The sequence below is a fragment of the Choloepus didactylus genome, chromosome 15 (assembly GCF_015220235.1).
Source record: "Choloepus didactylus isolate mChoDid1 chromosome 15, mChoDid1.pri, whole genome shotgun sequence".
NCBI lineage: Eukaryota > Metazoa > Chordata > Mammalia > Pilosa > Megalonychidae > Choloepus > Choloepus didactylus.
Genome location: NC_051321.1, coordinates 23,485,274 through 23,510,418, shown reverse-complemented (window position 1 = coordinate 23,510,418; position 25,145 = coordinate 23,485,274). Strand labels below are relative to the sequence as shown.

Sequence of the window (25,145 nt, the reverse complement as noted above, 5' to 3'; positions counted from 1 at the left end):
CCTTTCATAGTAGCCTGTTCCTCTCAATGAATGTTATTTATAAAATATCTACATTAACGTGATGTGTGATGGGCATTTTTTCTTTCTTATAATTCCCTGTTGGAGTAAATTTTGACCGTAGGGCAATCTGTGAATGGCATGGTAATACTAATAAAAATCATTATTATGATTCTACAGCAATTTCTGTTACTTGGGCATTGTAGCTTTAGAAAAATAACATAACACCTCTGAGTTTAGTTTTGGAGATCCTAGAATCTAGTCTGAGGTATTCCAGGAGAGCGCTCATAGAAATAATAACCATTATAGCAATTAAGTCCTTCCTCCATTTGGGCATATGGAAACTGCTGTCTGTATTGCTCAGTGCTTGTTTTGTTTCTCATTTTCTTGGCTGTATCTATTTCTAGTTCAGTTCTCCAGATCTGTCAGTTCCATGTCAGATATATATAAAATATTGGCCAGCAATTGAAAGTAGATCATGTCTGTTAGAATTTAAAATGAATAAAATTTTACTGGTTGATCTGAGGATGTGGCTTGTCATAGTTTGTGCACGGTCAAAGTTGTTTTCTAGAACTTTACCTTCAAGTTTTGCAGTAACTTTCATCAAGAAAAACTTGTAACTCAGTAAACCAGCATTTGTTAGTTTGTTTTTTAACCAAATATGCTGCTTTGAAGTCTTGGCTTATCTTATTTTAAATATGAAACAATAGGCCTGGTACATGAAAGTACAGCCATCTTTTTTGCTTATGTTCTAGAGAAGGCAGCTAAAATGCCAAGTTTGGAAAGACTTTTTATAAGTAATAACTTTTCATAAGATTGTTTTGTTGTTGTTGTTTGGTTTGGTTTGCCATTCCCAGCCTAGAAATAATACAAACCAGATTGATTTAGAAGGAGCTTTGATAGAATAAAATAGTTCAACTCAGTTAACATTTATGGAGTATTCTGCCTTTATGGAAACTACAAAGATGGTCCCCATCCTCAAGCTTATAAAGTGGTCAGTAGCACCTCAGGTTGGATTTTTTTTTTTAATAACACTTTATTGAGATAATTCATGTATTACTATTTCAGTGGGTTGGCTTAAAAATAGGAATTTATTGGTTGATGGTTTCCGAGGTTAGAAGACTTGCTTCTTCCTAGGGTCAGTGTGGTCTGACTAACCGGCAGTCTTTGGGCTTCTTTGGCTTTTCCATCACATGGCAATGCACATGGTAGTATCTTCTTTCTCTTCCAGGTTCTGTTGACTTTCAGCTTCTGGTGCTCCCTGTAGCTTCTCTTTCTGTGTGCAATTTCCTTTGCTTATAATAAGGTCTTCAACCATATTGGATTAAGGTCTACTCTCATCCAGTTTTGGGCACATCTTAACTAATAACATCTTTAAAGGTCCTGTTTACAAATGGGTTAACCCCCACAAACCAGGTTTTTGGACTGGAATGTGCCTTTTGTGGGAGACATGATTCAGTCCCTAACAATTCACATACCATATTTAATTTCCCATTTATAATATACAATTCAATGGTTTTTATTATATTCACAGAGTTGTGCAACCATCAACACAGTCAATTTTAGAAAAAAAATTTTTTTACCTTTCTTTGAGAAGTTGTGGGTTTACAGAACAATCATGCATAAATATACAGGATTCCCATATACCACCCCACCACCTTGCATTGGTGTGAAACATTTGTTACAATTGATGATGGCACGTTTATAATTGTATTATTAATTAAAGAGCATGGTTTAATTTAGGATTCACTGTTTGTGTAGTATAGTTCCATGAATTTTAAAAAATTTTTTTTCTGTTACCATATATGCAATCTGACTTTCCCCCTTCTAATCAGTGCTGTTACTTGTGTTCATAATGATGTGCTACCAACACCATCATCCATTACCAAAACATTTCCATCATTGCAATTAGGAACCTTGTGCATTTAAGCCTTAATTTCCCATTCCTATCCCCCCAACCCTGTATCCCCTAGTAACCTGTATTCTAGATTCTGACTATATGAGTTTGCTTATTCTAATTATTTCAGGTAAGTTAGATCACACAATATTTGTTCGTTTGGGTCTGGCTTATTTCACTCAACATGATGTCTTCAAGGTTCATCCATGTTGTCACATGTTTCAGGACTTCATTCCTGTCTGTGGCCGAATAATATTCCACCGTGTGTAGATTCCACATTTTATTTATCTGTTCATTGGTTGATAGACCCTTGGGTTGCTTCCATCATTTGGCAATTGTGAATATTGCTGCTGTGAACATTGGTGTGCAAGTACCTGTTCAAGCCCCTGTTTTCAATTCATATATACTTAGCAGTGGGATTGCTGGGTTATATGGTAGTTTTATACTTAGCCTTCTGAGGAACCGCCAAACTATCTTCCACGATGGATGCACCATTTTACATTACCACCAGCAATAAATGAGTGTTCCTATTTCTCCATGTCTTCTCCAGCACTTGTTATTTATTTATTTTTTTTAATAGCAGCCATTCTAATAGATATGAAATGGTTTCTCATTGTGGTTTTGATTTGCATTTGCAATATAAACAAGTCAGATACTTTTAAAATATATTAACAAAGTTATAAAATATTAACACAATATAAACACGTCAGATACTTTTAAAATATATTAACAAAGTTATAAAATATTATTTCTGTTACTGACTAGGTTTTGAGAGTTCCTGTATTTATAAATCTAAATGGATTTGGGGATGTGGCTTTAATTTAATATGCATGATATGCATGTCTGGTTTTTAGTTTAATAGCTCAGATATTGTTCGTGAATTTTTTTGTGAATTTATTTTGTATCATACCTTATCTGTGAGCAAACTTTTCAAATTCATTGATTGAGGGGATAGCATGGTATTCTTTAAAATTCAAGAAGTGCCTTGACAAATGTGCTAATTTCCTTTAACTGTGTTGGGTTTGGTTTGGTTTTACATTGGATTAATTTTTATGTATTTTTTTTTTTAATTTTCATTTTGTGATTATTTCAGATTTACAAAAAAGTTACAAAATTAGTATAAATTTCCTGTTTTCCTTCACCCAGATTCTCCAAATGATAATGACCTTACAAAACCATATTAAAATTATTAGTGTCAGGAAACTGACATTCATATAAATACTATTATCAAATTTACAGATTTTATTCAAAGTTCACCAATTGTCTCACTAATGTCCTTTTCCTAGTCCAGGATCCAATTAAGGATTACACATTGCATTTAGTTGTCATGTCTCTTTAGTCTCCTTTAATCTAAAACAGTCCCTCAATCTTTATCTTTAATGACTTTGACATTTTTGACAAGTACTGGCCAGTTATTTTGTAGAATGATCCTCATTTTGGGGCATTGAATTAATTTGATTCGGAGGAACAAAGCTTTCTGGTATTATTTTCAAATGGTTGAATATACTGAAATGCTGCAAAAATATGATTCCTCCTCAATAATATTTCATGGGGCTGGGTGTGGCTTGTGGAGAGATTGGCTGGCTAGAAATAAGCATTGTCAGTATCTTTAAGGGCTTTTCATTTACAGTATATGTATTATAGGTGTTTGTTTTTAAAAATCAGACCCCAAAAATTGTGCTTTGCAAATATGCAGTTCATAGAATCTTAAATAGCTTTTCATTATATCCTCAGAGTGCTTGAAAATGCTTTCATCTTTCTCCAGCCCTGACATTGATATATGCTTTATGTGGGCAGACATTGCTCTATCAGCAAAGCTTTCTCCTGTTTGACAGAAGCAGATATAGTTGTTACATTTTATCTGGGACTGGCTATTTAAAATTCTCTTAACACTCATGCTTCTCAATGCAAATTTTTAAACTCTGTTTTTGAATACAGACACATTTTTCCCTGTGTACTTTTGGTTTCAATTTACTTTTACCTTTTATGCTTACTAATTTTCTCTGCATAAATTCTTTGTTTAGGAAAAAAATTGCAGAATGTTGATTTACTAAGAGTAATTCATTCAAATATTCATGTGTAGATTTATCTTCACAAAAATAAATCAAGGAATTTCTTCTTATTCCTTTTCATGTCTCTATCTCTCACATTCACTTTTGCTCTCTCTCTTTCATTCACTCATACACACACACACGCCTTCCTTTCTGTTTCCAATCTGACCATAACTTAATGTCTTAGGCATTTTTTTTTAAGCTATAAATAGATTAAAACAAAACAGAAGATATCAGAATGTACCACATAATAAGGGGAAGCATCATGTCTTGAATTTATTTCAATTATATATATCATGTATTTACATGTTAGACTAAGTCACAATGTAAAATACATTTGTTATTGTGGATTGCAGTTTTTAAAAAGTTCAAAAGCCATGCTGTTCTAGAGCATTTTATCTATTTGTGTCTTGAACCTAATATTGTTTAAACATAGGTGTTGGATAGTTACTGCATAAACATTTGGATAAGATATTTAAAACATTTTGTTTATGTTTGATATCTTGTTTCTGATCTGCCTGGTCAAAAATTACATCAGAGGAAAACCCATAGTGTTGACAAGTTTGATTAACATTATTTTTTTAATCTGCTTTATGCATCATTTTCAACTCAAAGAACACTTTTGAAAGACTAATTTTTTTCCCTCATGGAGTTCAGGCTGGTTTACACTGGTTTATATCACTCTTAAGTATTAGAAATCAGGCTTTTGCGTATGTGGTATTAAAGATTGGGTTGGTCAGTTTTAGAGAGAAGGAGCCCTAGAACTGAGTTGTTTCACGTATCTTGTGGAAGCAGAAATACTTATGCTTAGGATTAGTTGTTCCAGGGTAAGAGGGTCTGAAATCTACCACTTGCTTCCTTTAAAACATTCCTTCTTGGGAGGGAGCAGAGTAAACCACAGAAATAATGGATGCATCAGTCCTTTCCAGGCCTAGGAAATTCTGGTATTTTTTCTCTCTTAGTTAGTATCAAACCTTTCCAACACTCTAAATAACTAAATAACTTGGCATTGGGTTCAAGGAGTTACCTGCTAGCTATCCCTGGATCTTTGTTGCAATTAAGAACATAGGCTTTGGAATTAAACAGACCTAGATTTAAACTCTTTTTCCACCATTTGCTAGTTGTTTGACCCAAGACAAGTTACTTCTCAGTGACTTTATTTCCTCATCTATATAAACAGGTATAATAATACCTACCTCATAGGATTTTGAAGAGTAAATGGTAATGTATGTAAAGTCCTCAGCCTAGTTATGAGCATATACTACATAGTAGGAGCTCAGTAATTGATAATTTGTCTTTTTAATGTTATGATGGCCTACCACTAAAGTAAGAAACACCTAGTCAGAATTAGAAAATCTCTAAAAGTGATGAATACTAAGCTAAATCAAGGTTCTTTATCTACCTCAATATGGGACTAAGTCAGAAGACAAATAGGATCATAGGATATAGGAACTGGGAATATCTGAAGGGTTTTTTTGAGACAAAACTTGTATTTTACAATTGATCATAGCCCCTTGACAATGTAATTGCCTGTTTACTTTGTACTCCTACCAGACTACAAGCCCCAGGAAGAACTGTGTCTGTCTTACTTGCTATCATATCCCTGGTACAGAACCTTGGCACGTAGGTTTTCAAACACCTGTTGGATGAATTTTCCTTGGGTATTCTAAGGTCACATGACAGTTGGTGGAAATGCCAAGACTTGAATCCTGGCCTCTATCCCCAGTTTAGTACTCTGAACCATACTTCTTTCTGATTTAAAAAAAAAATCACAAAGAAGGAAATTCTTAGAATATATTTAAAAGTTTTAAATTCTGATAATCAGCTTAAATTTCTAAAACATTTTAACTATGTTTAACTAAGTGAATATATCTGATTGAGAACAATCACATTTAAACTGATCTGAATACAGCAAAATTATTTTTAAGTTTCTTAATAAAGCCAGTATTTGAGTTAATATTTTCACTTGCTGTGTCTCCTGACTGATAAAGATTAGTACTAAACTCACAAATAGTATCTGTTAAATGCTTTTTTACTTCTATTTTGTGTCCTTGGGGGTTTCATATTTTAGCTGTTCTTAACTTGAGTAAACTGTTACATAAATCACATGTATTCCAGAGCTCCTCCAGATTGATCACCATGAGAAATACTTTGCAGTTAACAGTTAATGCCAACACTATCCATACTTTTATTCAGATGCAATTTAGTTGTATTGACTTAACTACTTTAAAATATTTTCTGGTACAGAAAATATCTATAATGATAACTACAGTGTAAACTTTATGCTGCTGCAGAGTTGATCACAGCGATTTTGCTTTTTACATTCTTACAGAGGGCAGGTTATGGAGGGGCCTTTTACTTTAATTAAACTTTTATTTTGGTGATGTAATTGTAGATCCACATGCAGTTGTATAAACCAATAAAGGGGGATCCTGTTTACCCTTCACCCAGTTTTCCCAAATGGTAACATTTTATAAAACTGTAGTACAACTATAGTAAAGCTATATTGAGGATATTGACATTGATACAACCCACTGACCTTATTCATAATGACCACATATTGTGTATGTGATTTGCACATATTTTCTCCCAGTCTGGGTCTTTTGCAACAATTTTTTTTCCATCATTGCACATTTTTTTTTATTAAATTCAGTTTTATTGAGATATATTCACATACCATACAGTCATCCATGGTGTACAATCAACTGTTCACAGTACCCTCAAATAGTTATGCATTCATCACCCCAATCTATTTATGAACATTTTCCTTACACCAGAAAGAATCAGAATAAGGATAAAAAATAAAAGTAAAAAAGAACACCCAGATCATTCCCTCCATCCCACCCTATTTTTCATTTAGTTTTTGTCCCCATTTTTCTACTCATCCACCCATACTCTGGATAAAGGGAGTGCAATCCACAAGGTTTTCGCAATAACACTGTCACTTCTTGTAAGCTACAATACTATACAATTGTCTTCAAGAGTCAAGGCTACTGAGTTGGAGTTTGATAGTTTCAGGTATTTACTTCTAGCTATTCCAATACATTAAAATCTAAAAAGTGTTATTATAGTGCGTAAGAATGTCCACCTGAGTGAGCTCTCGACTCCATTTGAAATCTCTCAGCCACTGAAGCTTTATTTCATTTCATTTCGTGTCCGGCGCTGCCCCGCTCGGTCCCCGGTTCCCGGCCGGCGAGGGGAAACAGGGAAGGAGAGAGAGAGATGCAGACTGCGCGAACTAACCTGGTCATGAATCACGACTCGAACCACACGGCAGTTGTGAAAGCAAGCCCTTTACTACAGCTAGATGAACATTCTGTGTTACTGGTTCCCACACGGGGCACGGCGCCTCGTGGGAGAGCAGCCTCGATGTGGCCGTCAGGCACGGCTCCTTGTGGGCTGTCTCACCCTACCCCGTCCGGGTAAGACCTTTTATACACAATTAACAACCAATAAGCTTCTAGGCTAGTATCGCGTATACAGGATTTCGATTGGTAGGAGCGGGTGGCGGATACATGCGTCACTATGCGGAAACAGGATGCAGGCGCCATCTTGGCTCACTCGATGGGCGGGGGTAACTCTAGAGCAGGCTGCAGCGCATACGCTAGGCCCGATTCGGGAGGCGGCTTTCCACATCTCCCCCTTTCTTATTTATTTTTGACCCAGTGTCTCCAGTGATGAGCGTGCTCCCGTGAACCCAAATGGTTCACAACCTCTTTGGTGCTTTGGGGAGTCTGGACTAGGCCTCAGCCATCCAGCGGCGGAGCCTCTAGCACCAACCAGAATGCTCACGTCATATGGAGACCGGAGAGTCCGTAAGCTGGAAACAACGTGACTCTCCCTGCAGTGCTTTGCCTGGCAACTGGGGAACAACGACGGGGGCAGGAACAGCAGTAACCAGAGTCGGGGGTGTCACTAGGTGTCTCTGTGCAATGGCTAGGGTCCAGTCTGGCCACAGCTAGGACTCTGCCCTAGAGACCCACCTGAGACAAAATTATGACTACTGGTGTCGCCTTTTACACCCGAGAAACAGCCATGCGATTCGCTACAAATTTTGCTCCAAAGCGCCCCACCTGAGGCGACCAGGAAGGGGTATGGTTAATAAATCGGTCACTATCGGGGGTAACAGAGGTGGGAGTCATAGCCATCATAGTGGTAACACGCAATTGCTGCTGCGCTTGAAACAGGCGTTCTAGCAAACATTTAACAACGACTAATCCCACCAATAATCCCACTGCAATGAGGATCCAATTAGTTAAATTGGGCCAAGAGAACCAGGAAGAAACACTGTGCAATAGTTTCTGTAGAACCTCGCCTAACCCGGAGAGATCGACTTTAACGGGTTTTAACTTGATCCCCCCAATTGTGTCTAAACTAGACTCCACCTGTTGGGAGAGATTAACAAATTCAGGAAAATATGACCTTTTCAGCCAATCAGAGACTCTGGAAATGCTTCCGGTCACGTTGGCCCTGACAGGAGTGACACAGAGTTTAACCGTAAGCCACCGGGTGTCACATGTTTGCTGAAGCACTCTCCAGAGTCCATCTATTTCCAGTCCAAGTTCATCTATCTCCACTTGGAGTTTCTGAATGGCCTGGAAATTTAAGTTCAGCATCTGATTGTGGCGGCGTAGCACGTCTCGGGTAAGGTTGACCAAGCCATTTACCGTTTCCATCGTTATGGCGAGCTGCCGATCTGTCCATGCTTGTAGCACAGCCTGCCCGATCGTTGGGACAAACAAAGAGGAAGCTACACTGGCAGCATTCGATAGCCATTCTTTTATGCCTCTTGGACGCCTAGACTTAGAGAAGGGGATATTGTTAAGTGAAACAACTTGAGAAACAGGGCCAACCCAGTCGGTTGCCTTGACGGGGAGCCAGACATAACTTGGGCGATACACTAGGATAGCGGGGCGGCGAGGCATCCGGGTCTTTGGAACGGTTGCAGACTGTAGGAGCAAACCCCGGAAGGAAAAGGCACCTTTGAGTCTCCTTTTTACTCAAGATCCCTTCACAAGACTGGCGGCTCTTCCCTGTAACGTTAAGAAATTCAAGCAAGACTCCCTTACTTAACTCGCCATTACCAGTTTCACAAGTAGCATTCGCCGCAACTGTGGTGTTGACAACCTTGACAGAGAGGTTAGCAAAAGAGAGGATCAGTGTGTCATTGGTGAGGGGGAAGGACTCGTTGAAACTTGTGGAGGGTCAGAAGGCAGGTGGTGGAGACCTAGAGACAGGGTACGAGTGAAAAACACAGGAGAGGCGGGAGACCCAGCAGAGAATGGGGCCAGGGTCGGGGGATGATGCCACAGGCCCCAAAGACCACTCTCCTGCGCTACCACAGTTCCACTAAAAAGAAAAAGGCAGATTAGAAGGATTGCTATAGGAGAGCAAAGAACAGAGTTACCGATCCTCTTTTTGGGCAACCGCGGGGTGGTCAGTCCTACTATTATCGTCTTGTCGGTCGTCGCCATCATCAGCAGGGTCGGAGGCTTGGTCTAATGGTTCAGGTTGTATATTCGTTGGCGTTTCTGACAGCTGTTCCTTGGCTTCTTCAGGTGATGTCACGGTTCTCACCAGTCTTTCCGGAACCCACACTGGTTGACGTCCTGGTTCCTGGGGAAAAACACAAACAGAGCCTCTGGCCCAGCTGAGCACCGGGTCAGGGCCTTTCCACTGCCCCGACAGGACATCCTTCCAACGGACTAGACCTCTATGCGGAGGACTCGGGGTGGTGTGTTGCAGGGCAGGTGTCATTCCTTGTGAATTTTCGTTTAAAAAATTATATGTGAGCAAGGCTACAGACAGTCGAGCTTTTGGGGACAGGCCATGGCCTATACCCTCTTTCTGTTTTTTAAGCAAGTCTTTGAGAGATCTGTGCGCTCTTTCAATGATTCCTTGCCCCTGAGGGTTATAGGGGATGCCATGTTTTAATTGGACATCCATGTTGTCACAAAATTTTTGGAAGGATTTACTAGTGTAGGCAGGCCCGTTATCCGTCTTTAACGTCTTTGGCTTACCCCAAGCTGCCCATGCAGCAAGGCAGTGTGCAATGACGTGGGAGACTCTTTCTCCTGGTTCAGCAGAGGCAAATAAAACTTGGGAGCATGTGTCCACCGACACATGTAAGTACTTGATCTTACCATACTCTGAATGATGAGTGACATCCATCTGCCAAGTATCCCCTGGGGTGAGACCCCTAGGGTTGACCCCAACCGAGGGGACTGCTCTCTGCTCTGCACAATTGTTGCAGGCTCGGACAATATCTCGAGCAGCCGCACGTGGTATGCTGAACCGCTTAGCTAGGGTACCTGCATTGATGTGAAACTTGGCATGGAATTCTCGGGCTTGTTGATACGGTACCAGCGTCGGAAAGATGTGCAGCTGTCGAGTGGCTACATCTGCGCTATGGTTCCCCTGGGCCATAGGGCCAGGCAAACCTGTGTGGGCTCTAATATGGGTTATGTAAAAAGGGTGTTGCCTGGTCCATATAACCTCCTGTAGTTTGGCAAAGAACGTCCTTACTGTAGAGGAATGTTTAACAATGCCCACCGTTTCTAAAATTTGTACAGAGTTCACAACATAAGCAGAATCCGAGACGACATTTAAGGGCTCGGAAAGGCTTTCCAGGACTGCAATGATAACCTGCAGTTCTACCCATTGAGGCTTTTGTGGTTGGAAGAGCACTGTTTTAGGAGTGTCCCCCTCCACACAATACGCCCCTGTTCCAGAGCTGGAGCTGTCCGTGTATACGGTGGGGGCGCCTGCTAGTGGCCTAGGAGAGGTTACTTTGGGAAAAATCACTGGGTGCCGGGTGACAAACTGCAAGAGAGGAGCCTTAGGGAACTGATTGTTAATGGGACCAAGAAATGTACACCGGAGAATGGCCCATTGATCTATGCATCCGGTGAGTATCTCAAGCTGCTGGGAAGAATAAGGCACCCTGAGATTTTTGGGCTGCTGACCGAAATGCTGCACAGCCCTTTTAATGCATTCTAGGGCCAAGTCTGCAACCGCTGTAGGATAGTGCTCTAGGACTTTTTTGGGGGAAACTCCAGGGTGGACCCAGAGCAGCGGCCCCCGCTGCCACAGTACCGCAGTGGGCTGTAATTCTGTCGGCAGCACGCAGGCTTCAAAAGGCTCATCAGGGTCTATTCTCTTCAATGCAGCGCCACTGAGCGCCTGTTCCACCTGGCATAGTGCTCGCCTTGCCTCTGGAGTGAAGCTTCGAGGTGAGTTTATATTAGAATCCCCCTTCAACAGGTCGAACAAAGGTGTTAGTTTGACATTGGGTATTTTTAGGTATGGACGGATCCAATTGATATCCCCCATGAGTTTTTGTAGATCATTGAGAGTGTGTATATTGTCTAGCCTGAGAGACACCTTTTGGGGGGAAACATGAGTGGGTGCGACTTTCGCCCCCAGGAAAGTGGTAATGTCAGTCATTTGGATTTTTTCAGGGGCAATCTCTAGGTTAGCTTCTCTAAGACTAAGGACTAAATGTGACAAAACTGTTTTAAGAAGATCTGTGTCTCTATGGGCTAAGAGAATGTCATCCATATAATGGATGATTTTCACTTGAGGGAACTGCTGCCGAGTGCTAGCTAGCTTCGCAGCGACATACAGCTGGCACATGGTAGGACTATTAGCCATGCCTTGGGGCAGGACTGTCCATTCAAAGCGTTGACAGGGCTCCTCTTGATTACTAGAGGGCACAGTAAAGGCAAACTTAGGGGTGTCTTCAGGGTGGAGCGGAATAGAAAAGAAGCAATCTTTCAGATCTATGATGAAAATCGACCAGTGCTCCGGTAATGCCGAGAGGAGGGGCAGTCCCATCTGAACGGGCCCTAAAGGCTCCATGCAATCGTTAATAGCTCTTAGATCATGTAGCAGTCTCCATTTACCAGATTTCTTTTTTATTACGAATATAGGGGTGTTCCACGGTGACGTGGAAGGGGCGATATGGCCCTTTTCTAGTTGTTCTGATACTAGGGCGTGCAACGCTGCAAGTTTTTCCTGTGGCAAGGGCCACTGAGGCACCCACACCGGAGCCTCGGTTTTCCATTTTAGTTTTATAGGTGTGGGTGGGAATCTCTCCTCAGTGGCCCCTATGAAAAACCCAAGCCTCGTCTGTCAGACTTGGGGGCAGCTTGTATAGGCTCCGCACGTCCGTGCAGTGAAGCTCCTAAACCCTTGCCGGGGGTATACCCCATTTCTTTTAGCAGTCGCTTAGAGGTTGGGGAGTAGCCGCTAATTAAAGTAACGTCCATTTGGGTCAGAATGTCTCTTCCCCACAAAGACACAGGCAGGGCTAATACATAAGGCTGGAAACTGCCTTGGTGTCCTTCTTCATCGGCCCAATGAAGGGCAGCTGCACTGAGCATGGGCGCTGAAATTTGGCCTATTCCTCTAATGGGCTCTTCCGCCCTGCTCGTTGGCCAGGTGGGGGGCCATTCTTGTTGTCTTATGATAGACCGATCGGCCCCTGTATCGAGCAGGCCCAAGAAAGATCTGCCTTGCACCTTAATGGTTAGCATAGGTCGAGACTCCAGGGACATATGGAGTCCCTCAAAAATCGCTCCACTGGATCCGAACCCTTTTTCCCCTCTCTGTCTGATTCTGCTTGGAAAGACTGCATGTAAGCTGGGTAAGAGCAGGAGCTGCGCCAGCTTATCACCTTCTGCAATGACTAAGGTGCCCCGCTGAGATTGAACCATAACTTGGGCACGGCCTGTGAAATCTGAATCTACAAGTCCTGGTATAACTGTTAATCCTTTCAGGGCCGTGGATGCTCTTCCCAATATGAGCCCTACAGTACCAGCCGGTAAGGGCCCCTTGAAGGAGGTCCCTACTAACTGGACACCCATGGAGGGGGTTAGTACGAGTCTGGAGGTGGCACAGAGGTCCAGTCCTGCTGAGCCGGGGGACGCACGAATTTGATCGGATCCTGTGTTGTCGAATGGCATGCAAGGGGGTCCGTCGAAAGGGCGGACCCCCTCTTCCCGTTTTTTGGAATCTGCTCGGGGCGGCCAGAGAGGCGTCTACCCTGCGCATCGAAAACCGATTTACAGTCTTCTGCGCGGTGGGGGCCTTTGTGGCAACGGCCACACGGCCTGGTTGCTGCACCTGGTTCGCCAAACCGTTGAGTGGCAGGGGGCTGACGTCTATTGGGACAATCTCTCTTAAAGTGCCCTGATTGGCCACAGCCATAGCACCCGTTAGACTTTGCCCCTAAGGTTCTCGGGCTTTTTGTAGCCACCTGTAGGGAGCTGGCTAGCATGGCAGCTAGACCTGCATTAGTTAAAGGGCTGCCAGCATCTCTACAGAGCCTGACCCACTCTGTCAAATTTTTTGCTCTGTTTTGTGCCAGGATAACTTTGCACTCCTTGTTGCACTGCTCAAAAATCATTTGCTTAACCACAGTCTCTGCTACTCCTGGATCTGAGAAGATTCTCTCAGCTGCGGTTTGCATCCTGGCTACAAAATCCGCAAATGGTTCTGTGGGGCCTTGGTGTATATTGCTGAGTGAGGCCTGAGCCTCTCCCTCACCTGTTAGCTTTTTCCAGGCACCCACAAAACAGCGGAAGATCTGGGCATAGACCTCTTGTGGGAAACCCGTTTGGTTCTGGGCATGGGCGCCTCTCCCCAACAGCATGTCAGCATTCCACCCGCCACGTCTCCCCGCCGCATTCCTTGCGGCCTGCTCTTCAGCTAACTCCTCAAACCATGCTTTCCAATCTATGAATCGGCCTGACGGCAAGCAAGCACGGGCTAGCTGAGAAATATCTGCGGGTGTATGATTTAGAGCAGAGAGGTTCTCGATCATGTTCAAGGTATAAGGGGCATTGGGGCCATACTGATGGACGGCCTGCCTCAATTCCCTCAATAGTTTGTAATCATATGATTCGTGCCGATTGCCACCTTGGGGATTGATAATAACCGGGTACATTTCTGAGACTGGCTGCGGCTCAAGTGGCTGGTAGCCACCCAGCATGCCAAAAGGTCTAAATGTTGTGAAAGGGTTCCATCTCCAGAAATGTCTCCCACCACTACCTAATGGCAAAGGGTCCTGAGGGCCTGTATACTCGGGTGGGGGGTACGGCAAAGGTTGCCCCTCCCCTGACCGACCCATCGGGGTTTCCGGGTCTGGCAGCAAAGGATAATTACATTTACTGGGCATGGCCACTAGAGGGAGCTCTCGGCAAGGTCCTTTGGTGGGACCGCCCAAGGCGTCAGTTGGGAGCTGGGGTGTCCCTGGGGGTGCAGCGGTAGACATTGGCGGGGCGGAAGGCCGCACGGGTGTGGCGGGAGGCTCCTCCCACTCAATTAGCGGGGATGCTTCCGCCTTCTCGTCAGTATCGCTATCTGACTCTGAGTCAGAGTCACTGGACTCCGGCGGTTTGCCCTTACAGGAGCCGTCCGCTGACGAAACTGACTGGGTTTCTTGGAGCGCGCACCGTGCTTCTTGCAAGACAGAGGACGGGCTTAGGCCGGTAGCCGATTCTAGTTCAAGGACCGCACGGACGGTCTCCCATATGGGTACTAGAATCGGGTCCATACACACGCCCGTCTGGCGCGCTCGGTCTATGTCGCGACCGAGCTTCATCCAAGAGGGTAGGCTAAGGCTGCCGGTGCAGGCAAACCAAGGGGCAAAAGTATCAACATCATCAAGAAAACGCTGAAGGGAGCTTTTCCTGACCGAGATACCCCATTGTTTCAAAAGGTTCTTTAAGGGAGCTAAGAGAGGTGAACTTCCGGACTGCCCCATGATTGCAGTCGGCACTATACTTCAGTCACTCGGAGAGCTCTTCCGAGTCCCCCGGGGTCACCTGAAAACCCACGGGCCCTAACTATCATGTAATAAGACGCACTCACCTTCTCGCGTTGATCAGGTGCGGGAAGTCCGCCGTAAGCTCGACGCGCAGCGCTGCTCTCCTCACAGAGGGACCGTCGAGAGCGAGGCAGGAGGAGGAGCTTCCCCGTACGGGCCACCACTTGTCCGGCGCTGCCCCGCTCGGTCCCCGGTTCCCGGCCGGCGAGGGGAAACAGGGAAGGAGAGAGAGAGATGCAGACTGCGCGAAATAACCTGGTCATGAATCACGACTCGAACCACACGGCAGTTGTGAAAGCAAGCCCTTTACTACAGCTAGATGAACATTCTGTGTTACTGGTTCCCACACGGGGCACGGCGCCTCGTGGGAGAGCAGCCTCGATGTGGCCGTCAGGCACGGCTCCTTGTGGGCTGTCTCACCCTACCCCGTCCGGGTAAGACCTTTTATACACAATTAACAACCAATAAGCTTCTAGGCTAGTATCGCGTATACAGGATTTCGATTGGTAGGAGCGGGTGGCGGATACATGCGTCACTATGCGGAAACAGGATGCAGGCGCCATCTTGGCTCACTCGATGGGCGGGGGTAACTCTAGAGCAGGCTGCAGCGCATACGCTAGGCCCGATTCGGGAGGCGGCTTTCCACAATTTCGCATTCCCCTTTTGGTCAAGAAGATGTTCTCAATCCCACAATGCCGGGTCCAGATTCATCCCCAGGAGTCATATCCTGCATTGCCAGGGAGATTTATACCCCTGGGAGTCAGGTCCCACATAGTGGGGAGGGCACTGAGTTCACCTGCCAAGGTGGCTTAGCTAGAGAGAGACGGTCACATCTGAGCAACCAAGAGGCACTCAGGGGAAGACTCTTCAGCACAATTATAAGCAAGTTTAGCCTCTCCTTCTTTTGCAACAATTTTAAATGTTAATGTGCCGGTTTGAATGTATTATGTCCCCCAAAAGGCCATGTTCTTTAATGCAGTCTTGTGGGGGCAGATGTATTAGTGTTGATTATATTGGAATCTTTGGATTAAGTTGTTTCTGTGGAGATGTGACCCACCTAACTGGGTAATACCTTTTATTAGATTATTTCCATGGAGGTGTGCTTATACAGATAAAACAAGAATTTAGTAGACTGCTCATCTATTTTACTTCTAGGTACTCCATGAGCTACTAGCCAACACCATATGTTTCTGCAAATCAGATTATTTTGACTGCTGCTTTGAGCCTGCTGTCCCTTATGGTAGCCACTCCCACCTTGTCTTTGGCAATTAACTGCCAAGAGGGACACTTTGAAGACTTGATGGCTATTGAAAGCAGAAGCCAACTCGGGATCCAATTATTCCATTGTGTTTAAGGATTGCAGCTCAGTGATAGCAGTTCCCACAGTAATATATGACCACAGAGAAGGACAACCACAGAGCTCTTCAGGGATGGTGGAGCTAGTCTCACAAAGTTATTCTTCACGGTCCTGGTAAAAGATGTGTCCTCTGGACATTCTTGGGGTGTATGAGCAGGTCTTCCGTGATAAATCCACTCTAACATTCCAGTCTCTCTAAGCCTTGGATCCCCTCTTCTACATTATACCAGGGCAGTTCTGGCATTTCAGCCCCAGGTAATGTTGGCCACCTTTTGATCCATGTTTTAGCCAACGACCCAAGCAAACTATTAATGCCCTTTCTAACCACTCGAGCTACAACATTGAATGCAGAATCTCTGCTTAGTGAGCCCATATCAGTACATTCAGCCTGATGCAACCTTACATTCCTTCCACCATTATCCCTTACCCTTAATATCCATTCCCACACGTATTCCCCTGATTTCTATCTATATAAATTGGAAAGCTCATGCAGTTCTTTTGGAATATAGAGTACTTCCTCATGGGTCACACTTTGTACCTCACTTTTCGGGGCCTGGTGGGACTTTAGTCTAGTTGTAGGTTTTTAAGGGAAGAGTGGTGGTGGGGGTTGGTCATGAAAAGAATTAGAAGTATCCTTCAAGCCAATTAACTCAGGACATTCCACTGCAGTTTCCTCCGCTGAAACAGGATTAATTTCTCCAGACAGAAGAATGAGGGCTGTTTCCTCAGGGAGGTGATTACACCTTTAGCAAGCACTGAAGGGTTAATCTCTTTAGGTAGAGATTGGATGGCAGGCTCCTCAGGGCAGACTGGGGGTCGGGAAGCTGTTTCCTCAAGGTAGGCTGGAGGTTGGGTAGCTGTCTCCTCAGGGCAGGCTGGAGGTGGGGGAGGGGGGTGTTTCCTCAGGGCAGACCATTAGGTGTATCTACAAAGCAGAATCCAGGGTTCCAGTGTCCCCACTGCCATCATTATCAATCCATATGTCCTCATCCAAATTTTCAGGATCCCTTTCTTTTCCAATCAATGCCTTTACTTTAACAGCAGACACTCTGCAAGGTTGAGATTTTAGTTTATGTTATAAATCTGCTACCCTTACAATGAGACTTTGGGTCTGGTTTTCAGAGATCTCAAGTCTGTGGCCAAAGGGAATAAGATTTTCTTTCAGGGTACACATAGAAACCTTTGCATCTGTCAAACAGCATTTAAGTTTCAAATTTGAAGCCTTCAGCTCATCCCTTTCTCTTATAACTGTATCACGTGTATCTAAGAACCACCAGCCAACATCATTATACCTCTTAACTCCACAAAACTCTGTTAAGGTGTCAGAATCACTGTCAGCCAGAGCCTTGCCTCATACAAGAGTATGATTAGGAGAATCAAGAGGTGGTATTTTGCATATCTCCATTGCAAGCTCATACCATGGATTGACATTGTCATCTTGATGATTGGAAAGGGAGTCAGTAGTGCCTTGAGTCTAATCAAAGTAGAAAACCAATTGTAAAAGCCTGTTTTAAGATTCTGTTTCTGAAGAACCAATCCTGGTACCAAGCTGTATTAGTTTGGGTTCTCTAGGGAAACAGAAACAACAGAAATATCTGTAAATATGAGATTTTATAAAAGTGTCTCATGCAAACTGTGGAGATATATGACTCCATATTCCATAGGGCAGGATGCATGAGTCCAGATTCCATAGGGCAGGTAGCATGAATCCAAATTCCATAGGGCAGCTGGCAACTCTGATGAAGGTCTTCAGTAAACTCCCTGGGAGAAGCTGGCTGGCCGAAGAAGTAGTGAGAGTTCTCTCTTCTCCCTTGTGCCAGTTTGAATGTATTGTGTCCCCCAAACGACATTATCTTTGATGTAATCTTGTGTGGGCAGATGTTATCAGTTTTGATTAGATTTTCTTGAGTGTTTCTTTGGAGATGGCCACACCCAGCTGTGGGTGATAACTCTGATTGGATATTTCCATGGAGGCGTGGCCCCACTCATTTAGGGTGGGCCTTGATCAGTGGAGCCATATAAATGAGCTGACGGACAGAAAGAACTCATTGCAGCTGTGAGTGACATTTTGAATAGGAGCTACAGCCAAGAGGGACACTTTGAAGAAAGCACAGGAGCTGCAGATGAGAGACAGTATGAAGATGGCTATTGAAAGCAGACTTGTGGTCCAGAGAAGCTGAGAGAGGACGAATACCCCAAGTGCAACTAAGAGTGACATTTTTGAGGAACTGCAGCCTAGAGAGGAACATCCTGGGAGAAAGCCATTTTGAAACCAGAACTTTGGAACACTGGGCAGGAAAAGTTCCCTGACCGAAGGAATGAATGAACCAAAGCTGAACAAACATCTCCTGTGCTCTGAACAGTACTGGTCCTGACCCAAAGCCTCTTCCAGCTCTCCCTAGAGTTCCCGGTTGCATATGAGCCCAGCCACTGACACCTCTGCAAGGCACTCTGCCTTCTCCAAACCACAGTGGGATACCACCTCATGCCACTGGCTATTATTTTTAAAAATGGAAAATATAAGTGCTGGCAAGGATGTGGAGAAATAGGAACCTTAGCACATTGTTAGTGGGAATGTAAAATGGTATAGCCACTGTGGAAAACAGTTTGGTGGTTCCTCAAAAGTTAAACATAGAACCACCCTATGACCTCACCAATATTCGCGGCAGCATTATTCACAATAGCCAAAAGGTGGAAGCAACCCAGATGTCCATCAGTAAATGAATGGATAAAACAAAATGTGGTATATACTTATAATGGAATATTATTCAGTCTTAAAAAGGAATGAAATTCTGATACCTGCTACAACATAGATGAAACTTGAAAACATCGTGTTGAGTGAATAAGTCAGACAAAAAGGGACACTTACGTGAAATAACTTGAATATGTAAATTCAAAGACAGAAAGTGGAGGACAGTTTACCAAGGATAGTGGGGAAGGAGAGTTAGGGAGTTAATGTATGCTGGGTACAGGGTTTCTGTTTGGAGTAATGAGAAAGTTCTGATAATGGATGGTGATGAGGATAGCACAACATGGTGAATGTGTTAAATCCCATTGAATTGTATTCTTCATAGTGGTTGAAATGGGAAAGTTTAAGTTGTATATATGTTTCCACAATTAAAAAGAGAGAGACTAAAGATATAATGACAATTAAATGCAATGCATGATCCCAGGCTGGATCTAATATTGGAGGAGTAAAGCCCAAAAGGACATTTTTGGGACATATGAAAAAATTGGAATATAGTCTATAAACTTTATATCAGTTTAATTTCTTGAATTTCATAACTGTACTTGAGGTGGTACATAAATGAATATCCTTGTTCTTAGGAAATGTACATGGACGTATTAAGTGTTCAAGGAGCATGATATATACAATCTAATCTCAAATGTTGAGGAAATAGGTAGATAAATATATAGACCAATATTTAGATGGATAGAAGGATATAACAAATGTGGCAAAATGTTCAAAGTTGGTGGATCTAGGTGTCTAGGTGAGGGGTTTGTTGGAGTTCTGTATGGGCTTTGTGTTATTTTTGCAAATGTTCTGTAAGTTTGAAATTATTTTAAAATAAGTTAAAAAAAAAGTAATGATTACTAGTACCTCTTTAAAGTTTTACTTTGGAAACCCAATTTTCGGACCCTCAATATTGTACAACTTCCTGAGAAAGGTAGGAAATAACTGCTTTTCTAGCCATATAAGTCTATTAGAAACCTTGCATTTCTGTAGCAAGCATGAAATTCACCTGTTCTGTCCTCAAAATCATGTAACTTTTTATTATAAAAATAATTTGTTAAAGTGATTTAAGTTAATTAGTAAGACTACTTAAATTTTTAACACCAAGTCTTTAAGCACCATTGATCCTAGTAAAAGTGCTATGTTTATTCCACAACTACCTGTATTCCCTGACACACTGCCATTTCCCTGGGCATATACCTTTCTTAGTGTGAGAAAACATTGTGTCCTCTCTGGGAAGCTTCCCTTCATCTTTGATAGAATGCTTTTCAGTGGGCTTCGTGGTCCCCAAACTAGATAAGTATCTCCTGGAAGGATTTGATTTGCTCCTCCATCCATAGCCTCCACAGTAAGTACTCAATAAAGGTTTGTTAAAGGAAGCAAGGACAGCAACTCCTAACATATATTCACCCACAGCAAGTTATTTTACTGTGAGTACTCTGCAGGGCGACCTGTTTATCAATATTGTCTAAGACTAAGGTTTTCTCTAAGAATAGAAATCACTTATTTTCATGTTGTATAAGCTAATTTATTAGGTTTAGGAAAAACTTGTTTAGTATTCTGCATTTGGCAACATAATCCTCCAGAAAAGTATTTAATGATAGGTGTCCTGTGGATAACGGTTCCTACTTGTCTAGTTTACTTTGCTTCTCTCATGTTTTTCCTGAATCCTGTTTATATTCAGGTAATTTCTTGGATCCTAAATTTTTTCTAGCTTTTGAAATAACAGTTCAACTTGTAGTAGTTGATGTGCAAAGTTGCAAATAATCACTTTTACCTATAATTAGTTTAAGCTCTATATAAAACTCTATCAATTCTGCATCTATGTACACAAGAGCGCCCAAAGTACAAGCACTGTTCTTACTCTTTATTTCTTCTAAGTCCTTGATATAAGTTCTCAATTCTTATTCCATGCACTCAAAACTTTGAAAATTCTTATGTTAAAAAAACCTAGTTAAATAATGGGCTTCTGAAGTTTTAATACAGTAAGAGTGTTTGGAGTCATTTTTATCTTATTTCCCTTTTTGGGAGTCATTTCCTAATTTTATGACAGATACTGTAGGCTCCAATAGTTTAATATTCAGGACAGAATGTATATTAAAAGTCTCAAAATTTTGTAGCTCCTTGTTTTATGATATATGAAATGGCATTAGTGTCATAAAGTGGAACAGGAAGTAGAAATTATGGCTTTGAATATTGCCTGTGACACAAGCAGTGTGATTTCTGTCAGGATATCTAACCCACTGAACCTCTGGTTTATCATCTGTATCTCATAGTATAGCAAAGATAAAAGAAGAAGGTATAAAACTATGAAGTGTTATACATATATAATAGGTTCTATTTTATAACTAAAAATTGGATCATTTGATTTAGTATTTCTTCACCTTATTTATCTAAAAATGCATTCATCATTGAGTTACTTTAAACTGTAAGCTTCTACTTATCAGTGTTTCCCTTTTCAATTCCCTTAATCCAATACTGGGACAATGAAGTGAACCTACCACCAGGGTTCCTTACTTTTTGCTGTGTTATAATAAAATTATTTTGTAAACATCAGCAAATTCAGTTAGACACTAACTTATTATCCAACTCTGTTCTCCATGTTGTAGGCTAAATAGTGCTTTTGATTGGGGAATATTCAAAATCCAATTAAAGACACCATCTTTAATTTCTTTAAAAAAAAAAATGCTTAAAAAGCCAGTAGCCTACTGTGGTAAACTAAAACAGAATTCATGTCCTTGTTAAATAATGTCCCAGTCATTAATTGAATACCCACTAAGTCTGTATTTGGCCATTAAAAGTCAGCATGACATTTACTAATAAATGTGTGCTTTTCTTTCAACTTTAATTCTTCTTGAAATTCTTATCAGTGAGCACAAAACTGTTTTAAGGGGTTCAAATGTACCTACTGTAAATAGCTTCTTAAGAAAATTAGGTCCCGTAGATTGGTCAAACTCTAGACTTCTTCAAATCCAGCTGGGATTTGAACTAAGAATTAAGTGTCATTGGTTGGTGCTCTGCACACCAAGATTTTGGATAATAGCAAGATGATTGATACCATAGGTTGGTAAGCCAAGCTAATAAAAGTATGGCAATGAAGAATATAATATGACCATCTATTGGTAATAGATGTTTTTTGTTTTGCTTTGTTTTGTTTTGTTTAAAAAAAAAGAAGAAGAAGAAAAGAAAGAAAACTGGTCATTTATCCTGTGAAGAACACATTAATGATCAGATATACATTCTTTAGTTGAGTAGCTTCTCCCAATTTTTTATTACCAAATTTACATGGAAGTCTCAATTATATAAAAGCTTATTTTTCACACTTCCTTCACTGTTTAGTTGCTTTCCAGTTATAAAACCAGAATGTCATAAAAATAGTATGATGAAAAGTGTTTTTAAACCGTATTTCGGGAATTTTTTGTGTAGTGCAGTAAAGTAATTTGGATAACTCATAGAATGCTGTATTTGAGACTGATCTCAGCAAGTAGAATAAAACTTAAGTATTAACATGTTTTGCAGAAATTGTTTTTAAAAGAATGAGTTTATATTTCTATGATCTGAATTAATAATGCAAGAAATTTTAATGTCTTATACTTAGTTTGCTTGGGCTAAGTTGGGTCATAGCAGCTTTAGAATTTAATTCTATCAGAGAAGAGTATTATTAGAAATGATTATAGACAATAACTTCCCTGGTTGTTTCTGTGTTTAAAGTCTCTGGACATTATCAGGGAAATTAGGTCCCTGCAAAGAAGGTGGTCTTTGCCTTTTCCCTTCTGAATCTGCCTAGACAAGTGTTCTCCTGGGAATCTGAGGCTCTGGGGAATCTACAGATTTACATATCTACAGAGTTGCAGGTCCAAAGAAATGTTTCCTTCCCTAGTTTTCTATGCAAATGGAAAAAGGATACTTTGATGTTTTTCATTTAGTTCCCCATTGTTAATGAAATGATTCTTCATACCAGACAAATAATCAGTTGAATGAATACCATTTTGTAGTTAGATGGCTTTTCTTTTATCCAAACATTTATACTGAACAGGTTGCACTTGATAGAAGCAGTTACCACCTATAGAGAAACATGTTTTAAGGAAAACCATCTTTGCAATTTCTTTTGTGTTTGTTTGTTTCTTCTTCTGTGTTGCATATCCCTCCTTGCATTTTCTATACCCAGTTCAAAAGGGCAATTAGGGAAAGGGATATCTAATCAATGGTTTCCCTTTCTCTTGATGTAGACTTATGCCATATCACTTCAACTAAAAGTCAAAGGAAGCATTCCTTTAATTTGGCAGTGCCATTACTGTCTGTTAGGTCAGCACTAGTCCAAGTGTGATCTGTGGTCTGGTGCCAGTATACAGACTGTCTATTATCAGTCTGTGACAGGACAGAATAAGATAGTGAGTGTTTAAAAATGTCTTGCAATTTGACATTGCCATGACATCAGTGTGCATTATTTTGAATTTTTCAAAAATATTGCTCTGTAGCAGATTGGAAATTAAAATTTATTTTAAAAGTCCCTCACCATAGTTTGAGAAGCAGACCTCTAACACATGCGATCATATTGGGGGAGAGGGAGAGGCTTGTTAAATGATTGTCTTACTGATCTAACTATAGTTAGATCCAATTATTGTTGATTAAGTGCTTAGATGCAGCAAAACCCAAAGGAATTTGTTTTCCTGGCATAAAAATCATGGATTATCCTAAGTATCAGTAATAATCATGATAATTAAGTGAATCATAGCTGTTCATGTGACTTCTGAATGTTTTTTATTATTTCTTACTTAGAGATAAAGTACCATCTGCTAAAGTTATATGGTCTGGCACCCTTAATTCCACGTTTTCTCTGGGAAGTCGTTGAATGATTTAAAAACTTAAAGCTGGGTTTCTCTGGAATGTTAGTAAATTACTGTTACTGTAGCATGTAGTGGTCGTTACATATGACCAAGGTTTAGTCTAACATAAAAGCATAAGTAAGAGATAAAGGAGAAGCTCCACTGACATGCTCACTAATTGTGAAAATTTGCCATCTAGATGTGGCATTTTGGTTTTGGAGACTGTGGTTGTTGCTCCTTTTAAAAATTCAGTTGGCAATTGATGGCATTATCACTGTTGAACCACAAGTTTCCATTAGTGCCAAAAATATCAATTTCCAATTTAGCATTATTACCTAAGATATTTTTATATTAATAAAAACTTGTTCTAAATTTTTATTTCACAAAGTTGCTAGTCTTATTCTGAGGGCAAAAAAAAAGGGAACTGTTTGACCCATGTAAAATTTGAATTTGTTAATAAACTTCTTCCTTTGTGCTTATTAATGCAGATAACAAGGGGAATTGACAGACTGGAAGCATGAATTCAGATGGCAGCCAAGGCATAATCACCACTCCTCCTCCTCCAAGCATGCCTCACAAAGAGAGATATTTTGACCGCATCGATGAAAATGACCCAGAATACATCAGGGAGAGGAACATGTCTCCTGATCTACGACAAGACTTCAATATGATGGAGCAGAGGAAACGAGTTACTCAGATCCTGCAGAGTCCTGTAAGTTGAAATAACCAGAATGCTCTAATTTTTCTTCCTCTTTGGGAACCTTGGTATAACAAGGTAGGGGGTATTTTAAACTACCCTCAGGTTTAAAGGAGGGGTGGAGGAGGAGTGGCCAGTTGCTTGATCTGTCAGAGGAGAAATAGACACCTATTTTATACATTTGACTTGTAATAACAAACTGGCATTGTCTTGGGTGGTATTTTCTGGTGTAATGTTTTATTAAAGAAAAACGAAAAGATGCTAGTGAATCCAAGAACATTCAGTTCAAACTGAAAATCTGAAGAAAGAAAAGGCTTGACTGAAGTGTTAGGAACCAAAAAAAATGAGTTAGGTACATCCCATGCACGTATTTCTATCTTCCTTTGAGTACCTTGACACAAAGAGCAGTATGAGAAGATTTAAGGTTTTTGAGAAGGTCTGTGATTTGGCAGCCTAATGTTACTTCATCAGACAGGCACACACACAATGCATACACACCAAACTAGCTAGATTAAAAGTGAATTATGAACTTATTAACTCAAGATGAAAATTCTGTCTATGCACCAGTATCCAGAAGTTGTGAATAATATTCAAATGATTTAGTTTTCTTACAAACCCTTAGTGGAATTGCAAAGGTCACATATAAACGATGGAAAATGAAATAGTGGTTTGATTTAACATGACTGAAAAATTACAGCAAGATCTTAACTTTTCCATACAGTTACAGAAAATATCCCATAAGCAAAGTAGTATAC

At 41.3% G+C, this 25,145-nt stretch overlaps 1 protein-coding gene across 6 annotated transcripts in view; it reads left to right on the top strand.

Moving 5' to 3' along the window:
• The window catches only part of ADD3 (adducin 3), a 180,466-nt gene that overhangs the window by 123,949 nt on the left and 31,372 nt on the right, over positions 1 to 25,145 (top strand). For all 6 annotated transcript variants that reach the window (XM_037805312.1, XM_037805314.1, XM_037805313.1 and 3 more), the window contains exon 2: positions 24,182 to 24,405. In XM_037805312.1, the coding sequence (XP_037661240.1) occupies positions 24,211 to 24,405 (195 nt within the window). In that variant the 5' untranslated portion in view covers positions 24,182 to 24,210. The remainder of the gene's footprint in view (positions 1 to 24,181; positions 24,406 to 25,145) is intronic.